This window comes from Rana temporaria, chromosome 2 (assembly GCF_905171775.1).
Source record: "Rana temporaria chromosome 2, aRanTem1.1, whole genome shotgun sequence".
Lineage (NCBI taxonomy): Eukaryota > Metazoa > Chordata > Amphibia > Anura > Ranidae > Rana > Rana temporaria.
In genome coordinates this window covers 226,740,878-226,757,491 of record NC_053490.1, presented here as the reverse complement: position 1 = coordinate 226,757,491, position 16,614 = coordinate 226,740,878, and the positions used below count along the sequence as shown (strand labels likewise).

The window sequence follows — 16,614 nt, the reverse complement described above, 5'->3', positions numbered from 1 at the left end:
AGCTGTCAGCCCCAAGGCAAGACAAGTAATTTGTACCCCCAACCCATAGACATTTAGCACTCCATGAGTCCCTTCTACTTTGAACAGTATTAAAACCTCATATGGTACATTTTAGGATGTACCACTATCTTTCTTCTCCTTTCTTTCCCTTTTATCTCTCTCTATCCCAATCCCTCTCTTTAGCTGTCTTTCTTGTTCTTTCTCTTATTCTCTCTCTTTTTCCTTTCTTCCGCCCCCTCTTTTCCTCTCCATTTCTTGTATTCTCTATTTTTATTCCTTCTCTTACCCCTTGGAGGGGGGATGGGATGAGTGGCAGTGTTGGGGGGAGTTCTGATCAGCCAACTTAGGTGCTCTTGATGAAGGTCATCTGCTGATCTGAGAACTGTAATGGCAACTATAATCACAGGTAGTGTTACCCACTGTGTCTCCGACTTTGTAGTGTCTCGCAGCTGTGACACCTATGCTGAAGTCAGGAGATAGGGTCTCCTCCAGCCCCTCCCATCTCACAATCCTCACCAGTCAGCGGACAGCTAGTCTCTGCCCCCCAGCCAGGCCGTGAACTGAATGGGCGGCTGCGAAGAGGCTGAGTGGGTGGCCTTGGGCTCCAGGAACAGCCCAGCTGGGTGGCCACAGGCTCCAGGGACAGCCCTGCTGGGCAGCCGCAAAAAGGCTGGTAGAGTGGTGCGGGCTTCAGGAACAGTCCAGGATTCGGTGACCCCTGGCAAATCATCATTTGACCCCCGAGGGGTTCCCGACCCCCAAGTTGAGAACCACTGCTCTAGATGTTATCACCAGTGGTTAAATAAGATAATTAAAAATAACCACATATATGTGTGTATAACACCTTATTAAATGTGCATATAAATGACATAAAATTAAAATCCAAGATCAGAAATTGCTGAGGAAGCAGTTGAGATCAAATTTAACATTCATTCCTCCTGGTACAAGTGTACGCATACTGTGGATCCATTTTGACTCTTTTTGACTTATGGTTCTGATCTTGTGACTACCTCTCCAAGATGGGTTGTATTTCTCAATCCCCCAAAACTGGAGTTGAGTCTGGTCTCGATTGTGTACCCGATCAAAGTGCCTTGAAACATTATGTTTCGGGAAACCTTTCATTATATTTTGGACATGCTCCTTAACTCTAACCTTCAAAGCCCTCTTCGTCCTCCCCACATATTGGAGGTTGCAGCTACATTGTAGCACATACACAACCCCCCCAGTATGGCACCCAATGAAATCTCTAATCACATGGGTTTCTCCTGTGTTTGTAGCTACAAACTCAGTTCTTTTCTTTTGGAATCTCTGTGACTTACGACACTCATAGCACCCCTTGCATGGGAAGAACCCTTTTCCCGAAAAAAATGTATACCCAGGTTTCGGTGGAGGTTCAACTACTGTTTTGACAATGAGATCTCTAAGAGTGGGTGCTCTCTTATAGACTATCCTCGGTTTGTCTGGGAGGATTTTCTTTAGATCTTTGTAATTTTTCAAGATGTGCCAGTATCTCCTGATCAGCTTGGCCACATCTTTGTGTTGGGAGTTGTAGTCCAGGATTAATCCCGGTGCTGCTTGTTGATGGGCTTTTTTTTATTTTCCTTTATCCTGTAGCATCACATTCCTGTCCTTTCTTTCCGACAGTATCTATTTGATTTTTCACCCATGATTCTTCATAGCCTTTTTCTTTAAACCTTGAACCAATAATCTCTGCTTGCAGTATGTAATCGCTCTCTTTGGTGCAGTTCCTTCTCATTCTTACAAGCTGTCCCCTCTGGATATTGAAAAGCCATAGTTTAAAATGGCAACTGTCCATAGAGAGATAGCTGTTAGTATCCACATTTTTAAAGTGTGTTTTGGTGACTAACTTATCGTTTTCCAGACTGATGTTTAGATCTAAAAAAGTCTACAGATTTCCCATCTATTTTCCACACCAAGGCTATATTCCTATCATTCCTATTGAGTGTTTCCAGGAAGTTCTCCAGGCTCTCTCTGCTGCCATTCCACAAGATGATCATATCATCAATATACCTTTTATAAAGGGCTAATTCTGCAGGAGTGGTCTCATATACGGCAGTTTCCTCCCATAATGCCATGAAGGCATTCGCCACACTAGGTGCAAATTTAGCCCCCCAAGCGACAAACCAGGTGTGCGATCACCATATGTCCACAGGAGGCACTATTCCATTATAACTCTTTTGCTTTGGCCCCTTTTTTAATTATTTTAATGATTTTAATTATTCTAAATATTTGCACTCATTTTAATATCAGATCAGCTAACTCTATGTGAGAGCAGCGTTACCTCTTGATTCCAAGAGACCTCTCTGCCAGAGCATTCACACATGTTCAATGGCAGTTGCTCCCCCGATTGAGCCGCATCTGTATTTTAATATTGATTTGATTGTCCATTTGAAGTATTTTACTATGTTTTGTATCCCGCTCAACAGCGTTTTAATACTGCAGTGTCTGCCGTAATTTACTACTTCCAGTCTATGTGTATGGTCTATTAACTTATTTGGGTGAGGTCATCCACTATTTGCCAATCACCTGCCAGTTCATGTAGTGTTAGACCTTCTAACGAATGGCTACATTATACAATATGCGGTTGGCTACGATAAAATGGGCACGATACAACTTCCGGTTTTAAGATATATAAACATTAGTCCTTCCGCCAATCAGGTTCCCCAGATGAAGACACGTGACCCCGTGTCGTAAACACGTAGGGATTGGACGGACGTACACCTGGAGTGACGTAAGCAGGCGCAGAGAATGCCGCTGGTTGATTTATGTATTGCACGATTTTAATGTTTTAATGTAAGCACAGGTTTTCTATTAAACTTCCCCCTGAGTTTACTCTACTACACCATTGGAGGCTTTTTTGTTCTCTCTCCCCTCCGCTCTGAGTGCTATTAGGGATTGGTCGAGGAGACACTCCAGTAGATTGTGATAAGAGGGAAGACTCTTGTGGCTGCAAGCAGGTGACTGACATTAAGGATCTCTTTGATGCCCTGTACTTTTGGCTTTGATGTAAGAGTTCTGGGAGCCCTCTGAGGCATATGATCACCCATCTGTCAATCATCTGCCCATACCTGACCTAGTGGACATTCAGCTACATCGTTACTCTCTTTTGGCAGCTTGTCATATTATTCATTATTGGGACATTTTTGCACTTTGTTTTTTCTGCATATTATTTCACTGCACATGATTTGAGCTCAGCTCTCCTGATCACCACTTATTGTTTTTTGCACAGTTTATTATTCATCATTGTCACTATTATTATGTCAGCGTGAAGGTTTGCGCAGAACCCCTTTTCCTACATTTTTTGCACTTGTGTATTGTAAACACTATTAGGTTTTGCTGCACCACATATATTTGTTTGGTTATTATCATTGAGCAGTCCATATTAGCGCGAAGGCACTTTCCATTTATTCACTGAGGATGTGGCCAAGTTTGCAATCTTCTCCAAATATTTTGGTCCTGTATAAACATTGGCTTCTGGATTAAATGTTTACAAATATCTCAAAGTTGAGAGGTGCAGTGACTTCTCCCAACCCAGTTTTGGCTGTCCTGAACATTGGAATTGATAATTTACCCTATTACTTTTGCTATGTTGGCACGCACATCCTGGTCACTGGCAGGCTCACAATAGCCAAACACTAGAACGTCCAGGACACCCCCAACCCTTCAGAAGTGATTAGACTTGTCAAATTCCTTTATTCTTATGAATGCACTGTTGCGTTGTGGATTGGTCGGGTGTCTGTCCCCCTATGGGAACCCTGGTCCACCAGGACCAACAAATGACATTACCCTCTTAAATATGTTTTTGCTCTACCTTGACTTATCTTACATGGTGGACCTCTTTTGATATACGTGACGATCAGACTGCTAGGGCATCAACTGTTTTGTGTATTATTTCTTCAGTTCTCATGTTCTTATTTTCATGTTAACTATGTTAACAACACCCTTTCCAATATGTCCATTGTCAGTGGAATAATCTGTATGTTTTTAAAATACTCAATGAACACTTATTGTCAAAAAAAGAAAAACAGATAGATAATTAAATTAGTTAAATGTGATACAGGCTAAAGACTATTATATTAATAAGAAGAGGTATGTGAGTACTAGTAGGGTTAAATTGTTCTGCACACCAGATATCAACATAGATATTTTGCAGAGGTTAATGAATCATATTCACAGTGAGCATAACCCATCGGGTACATTTCCAAGCATCCAGAAAAGATAACTGTTTCACCTTCAGCTTCAATTAACAAAGCAATTAGGATACCCTCTGGGAATAATTCCTATTAATACTAGTGTTGTTGTACAGATTTAAATCAGCACATTGCTTGATTGAAGAGAAGCTGCTATTATGAAGCATTAGTTCAGTAATGGCCAGTATCAGCCTGAGCAGCAGAAAGATGTGAATATTTTATCTTTCATTAAAGTTATACAAGTTACAGAATAATTACACCCAACCCAGAAAATATGTTTTTTACCGCACCAATTTCTTTCTAATCTCACTGTAAGGCTAGAAGGTGAGATTGTGCTCTGTCCTCCTGCATAATTACATTTCTTTGGGCCTAATGATAAATGTGGACTATGACTACCATTATTTAACAACAACCACTATACACACAAATATCTCATACAATATAACAGTTTTTAAACACCAAAGTTCCTTGTAAGGGAAGTTACTGTTGGTGCAGTAAGGTGGAATGCAAAAATAGTTACCGTAGGACCTGCATTGTCACTGGTCCAGTAGCTGTTTGTACTCTGGTGATACTGCTTAGTGGTTAATATACTACCGAATCTCTAATAACCTATTATGAATATCATTTTCCATGGTATTCTCTATCAAGGTATCTTACTAGACATACAATAGATGGCATGTGTTCAACAAAAAAGCTTTTTAGTTTTAAACACTATAACCCACATGGTAATCACACAGGAACCACACCGCATTCCTGTGCAATTCACATGAACTGAGTTTTGAGCCAATTCATGGTAGTTTTATACCATGTCATCCAGTGCAGACAAATTGCACTGCATTTGCGATGTGTTTGAGGTGTTGTCCGATAGAAGAAGTGTTACATAAAAATGAATCAAATATCAACAACAATGCATGTAAGGATTCATGCAATTAACCTCCCTGGCGGTATGATTCTTTCCGAAAAAACATGCTGAAAGCGGTACCATTATTTGCAAGGAAATTTGGCGTTTTATATTGTAGGCCTGTAATTTTTAGAAATAACTCACTTAAATCTGACCAAACAAGATTCTAATAGGCATCCCGGGTATGACATTTTTTTTAAAAACAAAATTATAAATTATAATATAATAAATAATTATAAATAATTATAACAAATAATAATATAATTATAATAAAAATTATTCAATAATGTAATCAAATTAAAATCACTGAAATTTGCTCAGTTGCAGAATTGTTGCTGTCATTATTTTTTTTTTTTTATGACGAATTTCCCCACAAATCGCTATCGCACAATTCTGCAAGTGATTATAATTTATTATCGCTGTTTTTTAGCTGATCTAAAACTATTTTTGACATAAAGGGACACTTTTGGTTGCTATGGACAATCTACAGTTTGCAGGGAGAAAAAAAGGTTTTTATTATATAAAATGACATGCATGACACAGGACAGACCACTAGGGACAGGGGGGTGTGTTTTTTTTACATACAGTACTGTAATCTATAAGATTACAGTATACTGTATGTAATGTGTTTGTTTACGTTTTTGAATTTGGCGCCATTCTCCGTCCCCGTGCGTTGTAACGTCGCAGGGAACGGAGATCGGCGTCACACGGAGGCACTATGCGGTGGCATCGCTGGATCCAGGGACAAGGTAAGTAAAAAGTGCCTGTGGATCTAGCGAGGCAAGCCCGAGACTGACTCGGGGTTACCGATCGTAGCAGGAAAATCTAACCCCGAGTCAGTCTCGGGAACACCGCCAGGAAGGTTAAAGTGCATAAAAATATGTGAGAAATCTGTAATTATGGAGAAAAATAAATTACTAGCTTTCTTAATATATGATCAACATATAAATGAACTGTCAGAACATATATAAACATCAAAACCATAAGATGAGTGAAATTACATATAAATTACTATTAAACAAAAGAAAAATGTCCAATGATGCAGTCCCTTAACCACTTGCTGACCAGTCGCCGTACTTATACTGAGTCAGGTTAGCTCTCCTGCGCAAACCGACGGCCCTGCCAGTGTCATTTATACATTGATCAGTGCATTTTTATAGCACTGAACAATGTGATAATGTCACTGGTCCCCAAAAAATTTAATTTGGGGTCAGATTTGTCCGCCGCAATGTTGCAGTCCTGCTAAAAACCTCAGATCACCACCATTACCAGTAAAATCAATAAACAAAAATAAAAGTCCCTAAATCTATCCCATAGTTTGTAGACACTATAACTTTTGGGCAAACCAATCAATATATAAGCCTATTGCAATTTTTTTTATCAAAAATGTATAGAAGAATACATATTGGCCTAAACAGATGAATACATTTGTGTTTTTATATTTTTTGGAGGATATGTATTATAGCAGAAAGTAAAAAAAAAAAAATTTTTTTTTTTTTTTTTAATTTTCACTCTTTTTTTGTTTATAGAGCAAAAAAAACAAAAACCGCAGAGGTGATCATATACCACAAAAAGAATGCTCTATTTGTGGGAAAAAGGACATCAATTTTGTTTGGGCACAAAATTGCAGGACCACACAATTGTCAGATAAACCGATGCAGTGTCGTATCGCAAAAAATGGCCTGGTCATTAAGGGGGGGAAAGTGGTTTATTAAATGTGTGAATGACTAGATCAGGAATCTTCAAACTATGGCCCTCCGCTGTTGCGGAACTACACGTCCCATGAGGCATTGTAAAACTCTGACATTCACAGACATAACTAGGCATGATGAGAATTGTAGTTCCCGAACAACTGGAGGGCCGTAGTTTGAAGACCCCTGGACTAGATGCTAAGCTTTGTGCAGTTTTTAAACTTCCTTTATAATCAATAAAGTGCAATAAAGAGGGTCCCACCACCATTCACATTCCACTCTCACCTTACTCTTTGCATGTATTTGGTTGAAAATAGGTCAGATGAGCATTCCCCTTTAGGGTGTTCACGCCAAGGCACCACTGCTCCCACAGTTCTCCTCAATGTTTCTTAGATAAAAACGCTTGTGTAGCGCAACACTTTTTCTATCTGACATTTTTGAGGGTGTGGGAATACACATAACAGTGTAAGCATGTTGATTTTTTTTTTTTGGGGGGGGGGGGTATTTGTTATTTTTATATTATCACTGGTAGTTTAGCACTTAAGCCCCATACACACTATCAGTTTTCCTGCAGGTTTTTCTCTTCAGGTTTACCAAAACCATCTAATATGAGGTCAAACCTTAAGAGTTTAAGTTTGTATGCAATCAGGCAGGCCCTTGCACTACATGGTTTTGGTAATTGTAATGCAATGTGGGAAATGTGCAGGGATCGCTGTGTTTCCTGCACTGCATATGTGTGAACCTAGGTTTAAGGTCTTAGTCACACAGGCATATTAAACGCTATGTTCAAGTCTGTACTGTGTACAGTTTTATATGAATCTGAACACAGCACTTTTGTAGCCTCTTGCATACAGCTGTGTTTTGGTCATGTACTATATGCAGTTCAAACGTTAATGAATGTGCAAATGTTTTCATGCATTACACGTAAATGGACATTTACCCGATGATTGGGTACATTGAACCAACTCAGTTGATTCAACCCAGACATCTTGAATAGTGGATATTGTAGTCCACCACTGTGGCCATATGTGCCACCACCATTACCTAGTCTCATTCACGCTTTGTTTATGTGTGCATCTACCCCCTGGCTCTGAATTAGTCATTTAGTAAGCAGTGGCAGTGGTACAGCTGCAGGATTAACATGCCTTTCAGTCATTTAAATGACTGAAGATTGAGAAAATTTTGTGTCTGTGCCACTGCCTAGTGAAAGACTCATTCAGGACATCTGCCTAATGACAAAGTGTATGTGTCACTAGGCAGTGGTGCTGGCACATTATGACCTTGACCTTCAGTCATTCAGAATATTCACATAGCACTCACTGACAGCTGCTTATTCGGATCTCAGTTATATGGACATACTCATGTAAATACGTTAGAACTATGGACAATTTTTCTGCCATCAAGAATCTGTGTACATTTCAAAACTGTGTGCATAAGCCCTAAAAGAAAAATAAACATTTCCCTGAATAGATATGCATGTGTTACGTCCCGTTTGGGAGAGCCTGACGAGTAGAGGGAAAGCTCTCATACAGCCCCGGCTCAAGGACCACTGGAGTTGCAGTGGCCCATGAGAGCATGGTGAGGTAAGAGCGCCTACGAAGTCCTCTGTTGGTAGCGGTAGTGGCAGCTGATGAGTAGCAGGACCAGACTGGATTGCTGAGCAGCAGAAGGTAACAGGAACAGCAAATGCAGGTATGCTGTGGATGCAGGGCAGCGGATGTACGCAAGTTGTAGATGCAGGACAGCAGTAATGGAGCTACACAGGTTGGAAGCAGAAGACTGGAGCAGAGTCAGACAGGCCAGGTTATACATGGAGGATCAGTCTATCATAAACAGCAGGCAGAGAATGGTCAGAGTTCAAGCTGAGTTTGGCAACAGGAAATCAGGCAGACAGGCAGGAGTTAATCAGGGTCAAGGCAAGCCAAAGGTCAGGACTGGAGACAGCAGCGTGGTCAAATACTGGATCAGATACAGATACAGATACAGGCACAGGATCAGAACACAAGGTAAAGCTGCAGATCAGACAGCACTGCACTAGTGCAGCTGCTGTCCTTATATAGGCAATTTGGCACCAGCATTAGTGGCTAACATGCGTGCGTATTTTCACGCATGCACATATGCGTTTGCCTGTTAGCACCAATGTCCGTTTGCCTGTTAGTGCCGATGTCCGTTCGCCCATTAGCGCTAATGGGCGTTTGCCTGTTAGCACTACTATTCCCGCGCATAGGCCTTAGCCCATGCCCAGCAAAACGGGCACCTGCTAATGCACGTCTGTGCATACCATGTCCCTGACAGCATTCTCATACACTACATATACTGTTGCTACATACTCCATTACCTCATACACTACGTACTTTATATTTTATGTACTTGTATAGTGGCCTGTGGAAACACACACTATGCACCCTGTTATCTCTGACTATATCGGCACTGGCAGTAGGAAACAATAGTCTGTAAGCCAAAAAGTCTAACCCCCAATCCCTGCATAGGGAAACCCAAAGGTGTTCTGCTGTGGTTGTCTTTGATGTCTGCAGTGATCTTATAATTTCACTAAAGGTCATCTGCATAGTTCTTATTATTATTATCATTATACAAGATTTATAAAGTGCCAACAGTTTGCACAGTGCTTTACAACATGAGGGCAGACAGTACACTTACAATACAATGCAATACAGGAGGAATTAGAGGGCCCTGCATAGTTAATTGCAAATGTAGTTCCTTTGAAAGACTAAAAAACACTGGACCCCACCTGTTTGAAAACAGTATCTCCAATATTGTATATTGTGAGTGGGTTGAGAAGCCTTCTGTACTTTGCCTGTACAGTTGGTATACAGTTAGTAACATGATGAGCATAGAGGTTCATATATGTCCTCTTCTTCCTACAAAAGAAAAACACAGTCAAAGGCGATAATTGTATTTAGCACAGATTAAATACATATTTTTTTCAACAAATATGTTGTTGCCATTGCTTGTATTTCCTTGACAGGGGACAGATAAATGTGAAACTATAATCATAGTTACTGTTGACAGGGTGGCAACTCTGATTGTACAGGTGACGAAAAAAGAACCTTTAATATTTGACAAAACTCCAGAATATGTTTTCCATCAGAAAACATCTCGCATGCCTTACATAATACTATGATTAGAAATACTCCCGGGAACCTGAAGCTCAGAAACTACAATTAATAATATATCTGAAGAAACTACAATAAATATTACATGTGCGCAAACTCATGTCAGATGTTGTTGATTGAAAAATGCTTATAAAATAATGGCAATGCAAGGATTAATATTTCTCTTGATAAGGATTAGCCTGGTGAACTTACATATTTCTTTCTTAACTGAATTGTAAGTTAACAATGTGGCCTTTTACTATGATATGTACATATTGATGCACGTATAAAAGGGCTAGCATGTAAAAAACAGGCACAGATTCCTTGTAGAACAAATTTATACTCTACAGTTATCTATCCCAATTACATTTTCTATTATAGAAATTATTAGAATGATAACACTTCTTAAACTTAATAGACCAAAAGTAGAAATCATTAAAGTTATATTACCTGATTAAATTACCATTTTATTTTTACAATACTCTGTTCGTAGCCTTTAGGTTTACTCTCCTCTGCCCTCATTATCATATAAAATGGGATATACTGGATTCATGCTCAATTTCCTTCATAATGCAGTTTGGAGGATATATTAAGATTCATTTCCAAAAATGTATTAGGACTTAGGCCTCATCCAAAAAATCTAGACAAAGGTTAGGCAAGCACCAGGCTAACCCCCCCCCCCCCTTCCGAACCCTACAAAGGTGGACTGTAATGGCCATAAAATGGAGACATGGTTAAAATTTTACAACGTTTATTATACAATTTTATTTCAATGTTTTTATTAAGGTTTTTAGAGTTACAGGCAAGAAAAAAACAGTGAAGCAGTTGCAAGTTACATAACTGAGAAAACATGTGTGGTGACACAACAATAACAGTTTCTTTAACAGTAGACTTCATAAAAGAATATGTAAATTCAGATACGTAGGGGAGTCCACTGAAGCAGAATTGGGAGGTAAATCGGGGGACTCTGTGCAGGAATCATAGGTAAACCATGCATGCCCCCAGAGCATTCACACACCCCTAACGGGTACTTACTGTGTGTGGGTGGGGGCTTCGAACGCTGATAGTTGTTTTCCCAATATTATTGGTTTACTAAGAGTAACAGTTGAGACTCCCTATGTCATTGGAGTTTGGTTCCAGCTCAGATTCCTCCCATGGGGGCAAAAAGTCCTATCGTGTTGTAGAATCTGGTTCAAATGTTGCAATTTCTACTGAGGAAAAGAGGACACTATGGCAGGGCGGGAGAGGGGGAGGGGGGGTTGAGGGGGGTTGAGGCCTCAGCCATTTGTATGTAACGTGAAGGCACACAGCATCCTGTGTAGTTCTCAATATCAAGCGATTATGTATATGCATATAGGTATGCATTGCTTGGCCGCATTTATGAGATGGAGAGTGAGAGATTTTTTGTAGGCAGCGTGGGGTATAGACATGTGGTGGAGGAGGTATTGGGCAGGGGGTGAAATCTGGAGTATCATTATTTTAGTGGCAAGGTGGTGAACTTCTTTCCTGAAGGGTTGTATGAGCGGTCAATCCCACCATATGTGGATCATGGAGCCTTGGGCTGAGTTGCATCTCCAACACTATTATACAATTTAACCACTTCAGCCCAGGAAGGTTTCACCCCTTCCTGACCAGGCCATTTTTTTTATACTGCACTGTGTTGCTTTACCTGAAAATGGTGCGGTCCTGCGATGCTGTACCCCAAAAAAAACGTTATGTTCTTTTTTTCACACAAATAGAGCTTTCTTCTGGTGCAATTTGATCACCTCTGCAGTTTCTATTTTTTGCACTATAAACAAAAAAATCCCTAACAATTTTGAAAAAAAAAAATGTCTTCATCAATTTAGGCCAATATGTATTCTGCTACATGTTATTGATAAAAAAATCCCAATACGCATATATTAATTGGTTTGCGCAAAAGTTATAGCATCCTGAAGAAGCCGTGTTTCTTGGCAAAACTTTGACCATACAGATAACACCAGATTAATCCATTCAACCTTGTATATCTTACTAACCACATACACTGTTTTATTATGTATATTGTCCAATCCCCCCCCCCTTTATTTGGGGGGGAAAGGACACTAGATTTTTGGTGATTTTAAAGTGTATAATAAACTTCGTAAAATTTTAAACATTTCTTCACTTTATGGCCATTACAGTCTGCCTTTGTAGGGTTCAGTTTTTTTTTACCCCGGTACTTACCTAAATTTTGTCAAGATTCATTACATAACTTGTGTATATGTGTGACCATGTCTTACTTCCATGTGGCAAAGGAAGTTACCTGCCACTTCTAGGCTTTATTGAGCCATGCACAAAGCAACAATATATACAGTATGTATACCATCAGTAGGATGAGCCATATCAGATTGGGTTTAATGCTAACTTTAAATATTTTTATCATTATGAGATTTGCATCACATTAAGTGAACACAGTTTGCCACATTATTTTATTTTATTTATTTATTACAAGTACCTACATAACACAGTCAATTTAGGCAGCACTTTACATATTTATTATACATTCACATCTGTCCCTGTCCTTAAGGAGCTTACAGTCGAAGGTCCCTAACTCACATTTATACATACACATACTAGGGCCAATTTTGACAGGAGCCAATTAACCTACCAGCGTGTTTCTACCCCGAGGAAAACCATGCAGGCACAGGGAGAACATCTTAAAGATTTGCTTAATTTTCTCTGTTCATGGAAATAAGAGCAAACAGGACATGCACTCACAGATACAGGATTCCCCTCCTCATTCTCAGATCCAATTCCTTATGACACTTCAGGGATACTCTCACTGCATAAAATTCAAGCGCCACGCAAAGGTCTTGTGATGTTTCAGGTCCAGCATGATCCTTTCTCAAGACAGAATTTCTCAGTCCATAGCAGAAAGGATCTTGATGGGCCAGAAACATTACTGACAAAGAGAGTGATTTTAACTGTGAACGCTTTTTATGCTGTTTGTAAATAAATAAATTGATATGTATTACAAGGCCTCTGTGTGCATATTGGCTATTTGATGCAGCAAACATGACATTAGCACTTTTTAATTAATTACATTCATATGTTAAGGATTCATATTTTAAGCACTACAAATGTCACATATTATTTTATAATGATAATCATTAAATCGTAAATGCTGTTCAGCTATTCTGCATGAATTTGTTATGGCAGTGTTAAAAACAAACATAGAGGACTGAATCTGATACTGTGATACTGCTGCCTACTTTTAGTTGTCTTTGTGGGTAAGTGCATGAATGAAAAGGAATACAAACGTGTCTTAAGATAATTTTTCATGAAAAAAAGAGGGGAGTTTGGGACTTTAAATGAGACATATGGGTCACGTGTCTCCATCCCTAAATCTGCATAAAGAAAGGGGGGGTTTTGGGACTTTAAATGAGGTGAGTACACATGGCTAGGAGATGAGTATGAGTTTATTGGTGAAACAAGGAACATGGCAAAATGACATGATACATGCCGCAATAAATAAAATTGTCAATCCCATATTGCAGACCATATATAGAAACAAACATTAGTAGCAACCAGCCAGCCACTGTGTGGTATGGAACGAATCCTGGATGTAGTAAAAACACTTAAAATTACATGGTAGATGGAGAACTCGAGATAATTTATTGAGTAGGGAGGTCTGTGTGAGAATAAGTGCATCCAAATCAACCCAAAGCATTTCATTGATAATACCACTCTTCAGGGGCAGGTGCACGCAAGTCTATAAAAAACAAAACATGAGTAGACCACTATGATCCAATGTTGTACCCCTCAATGGGGAGGAAATGTACAAAAAAGAGATAGAGTTACTCATCCCTGTGATTACTTACATCGTAATAAGTCTGGAAAATGTAGGACGAGGAGTCAGAAGCCGTCCAAATTGTCTGTATCGGGAGCTGTGGAATACTTTGTGTGCACCTCCTCCCCACCCTTTCCCAGTCATAAACTGCCATTCTCTGACTTCTGAGATGCATGCTACTTCTGCAAAATAAATGTATATTATAGTTATAGTTTATAGTAGGCAGCCAGGACACTAGAGAATCGAATCCTGCATATAATTAAAAACATTACTTTATATTAAACATTTACAAGTTCTTTCTGAGTGTAGATACTAAAAGATGCCTGTTGTTACCTTTATTAGAGAATTTTTTTTGTCTGAATCAGTTTTCCTTTGTTACTGTGCGGACTTCATTGCTAAGCCGTGTAAACTGGCATTCCAAATAGGCTGTTTAAAGGACACTCTTATTGGACAGAGTAAGAGCAACTAGTGAAGTTTAGCTATGGAGTCAGTTTATTAGGTTTAAAATGGAGCACAGGTTGATTTCAAATTATAAAAGTTTTCCTTTATGATAGTAAAAATGTGTATATCTCTTACCTAGAAAATTGCTTGCTGCACATTGGAGCAAGTTTTACATTTCAAACTAACCTATTTTTTCTCGGTTTATTTTGGTTCTTACCCACTAAATCTTCTAATAACAAAATGTAACGCTAGCTTGCTTGATGTGAAGCAAGCCTATTGCTTCAGTGCTTAAATTAGGCCAATCTTATTCATTCATTCAGAAAGTCAGAGCTTAATACCAGAGGGAAAATCTCACAAATGCAACTGTCCTTAACCCCCCTGACGGTAAACCCGAGCGTGACTCGGGGTTGGTTTTACATGTTAGGATCGGCAAACCCGAGTCACGCTCGGGCTGGACGGGCTTACCTTTCGCTGGATCCACAGGCTTGGTTTACTCACCTTGTCCCTGGATCCAGCGATGCCACCCGCTGTGTGAGCGAGCGGGACCTCCTCGCTCGATTCACAGTCCCCGCGTGACGCCGATCTCCGTTCCCTGCGACGTTACGACGCACGGGGACGGAGAACGGCGCCAAATTCAAAAAAGTAAACAAACACATTACATACAGTATACTGTAATCTTATAGATTACAGTACTGTATGTAAAAAATACACACCCCCCTTGTCCCTAGTGGTCTGCCCAGTGCCCTGCATGTACTTTTATATAATAAAAAATGTCATTTCTGCCTAAAAACTGTAGATTGTCCAAAAGTGTCCCTTTATGTCAAAAATGGTTTTAGATCAGCTAGAAAACAGCGATAATAAATTATAATCACTTGCAGAAATGTGCGATAGCGATTTGCGGGGAAATTCGTCATAAAAAAAATAAAATAATGACAGCGACAATTCTGCAACTGCAAATTTCAGTGATTTTGAGTTGATTACATTATTGAATAATTTTTATTATAATTATATTATTATTTGTTATAATTATTTATAATTATTTATTATATTATAATTTATAATTTTGTTTTAAAAAAAAAATCATACCCGGGATGCCTACAAGACTCTTGCTTGGTCAGATTTAAGTGAGTTATTTCTAAAAATTACAGGCCTACAGTATAAAACGCCAATTTCCTTGCAAAATAAATGTACCGCTTTTGGTACGTAATTCCAGACAGAATCATACCGCCAGGGAGGTTAATGGTGTAAGTTTATATAAACATGGATGTTCTTCTTTACAGTAAATACGGCTTTAGAATCATCTACTCTTTCTATAAGCTGAGAAAATATGTTGTTCTGGTTATTCTTCTTCATCAGTAAATATTTTCAGTGTTTATTATATGAACTTTTTTGGATTTTTTCAAATTGCCTTATTTGTTTTTCCAGACTCAGACAATGGAATGGACCTATGAGATCAATGGAGTTGCCCCAAAGACCACTCCACCAACAAATGTTTCCTCCAGAATATGTTCCATGGGTGTAAAGCAACCAACATTGAATCAAAAACGTAATTTCTTACGTGAAAACCTTAAACTAACAACAACAGCTGTGTCGTCACCAAATAAAGGGGCTTCGTTGATATTAAGAACAAAGTAAAGGATTGGAAATAATGGATGCACTTTCTTTTGTACATTTCTTTATGCTAACATTTGCAGTAATAAATATATTTTGCAACTTAAATCTTAATCTGTTTTCTTTGGTGTTTGGAATTCAAACACCGTTTTGGAGTTGGACACACACAGTAAATACAATTATAAGACCTGTCATTGTGTTAAAAAAACTAAAATGTACTGGTTTATTAAGGTCAGAAAGCTGCAGAAAGTGATCACACTCTGACAATTTTCTGAGTGCAGTAAATAAAACAATAAAATGTGCAAGGTGCAGTAGCCCATAGCATCCAGTCAGATTTCACTTTAATGTAGTCAAAGCGGTACAAGATGGATTCTGATTGGTTTCTGTGGGTCATGGCACTTGGCAGTTTAATGCCTGAATTATTTATATACACAATACTCTTTCGCCAAATATATTTGCTGTACTTTTAAAAGAAAGAATAAAAAAAAAAGAACTCAGTGATTCCAAGGGAAATGCATTTAGTTAAAATGTTACCAATAACCAAAGCATTATTGTATAAATAAACATGAGCTAATGTGAGTGAATGTGAGCTTTACTTGAATACACAAGCCACAGAAGACTTTAAAGAAGCTTGTAAGCCACTACACTACTTTCTTTGCCTCTGTTCAGAAGAATAGGAGAATCAATATGACAAAGAGATAGGAGGTGGACTTGACATGAACAAAATTGCCTTTGGGATGTAAGACAATGAGCTCTTAGATGTCTCATTGGTTTCTTCTGATCATGAACAGGGGTACAGAGGGTACAGGGATAAGGCAAACCGAATAAATACACAAAG

General features: G+C 39.0%; 1 protein-coding gene across 1 annotated transcript in view; it reads left to right on the top strand.

The window, feature by feature from the left end:
* Window positions 1-15,884, top strand: part of CFAP47 (cilia and flagella associated protein 47) — a 610,902-nt gene extending 595,018 nt beyond the window's left edge. The window contains exon 64 of the mRNA XM_040336504.1: window positions 15,591-15,884. Within this exon, the coding sequence (XP_040192438.1) occupies window positions 15,591-15,800 (210 nt within the window). The 3' untranslated portion in view covers window positions 15,801-15,884. The remainder of the gene's footprint in view (window positions 1-15,590) is intronic.
* The last annotated feature ends 730 nt before the right edge of the window (window positions 15,885-16,614 follow it).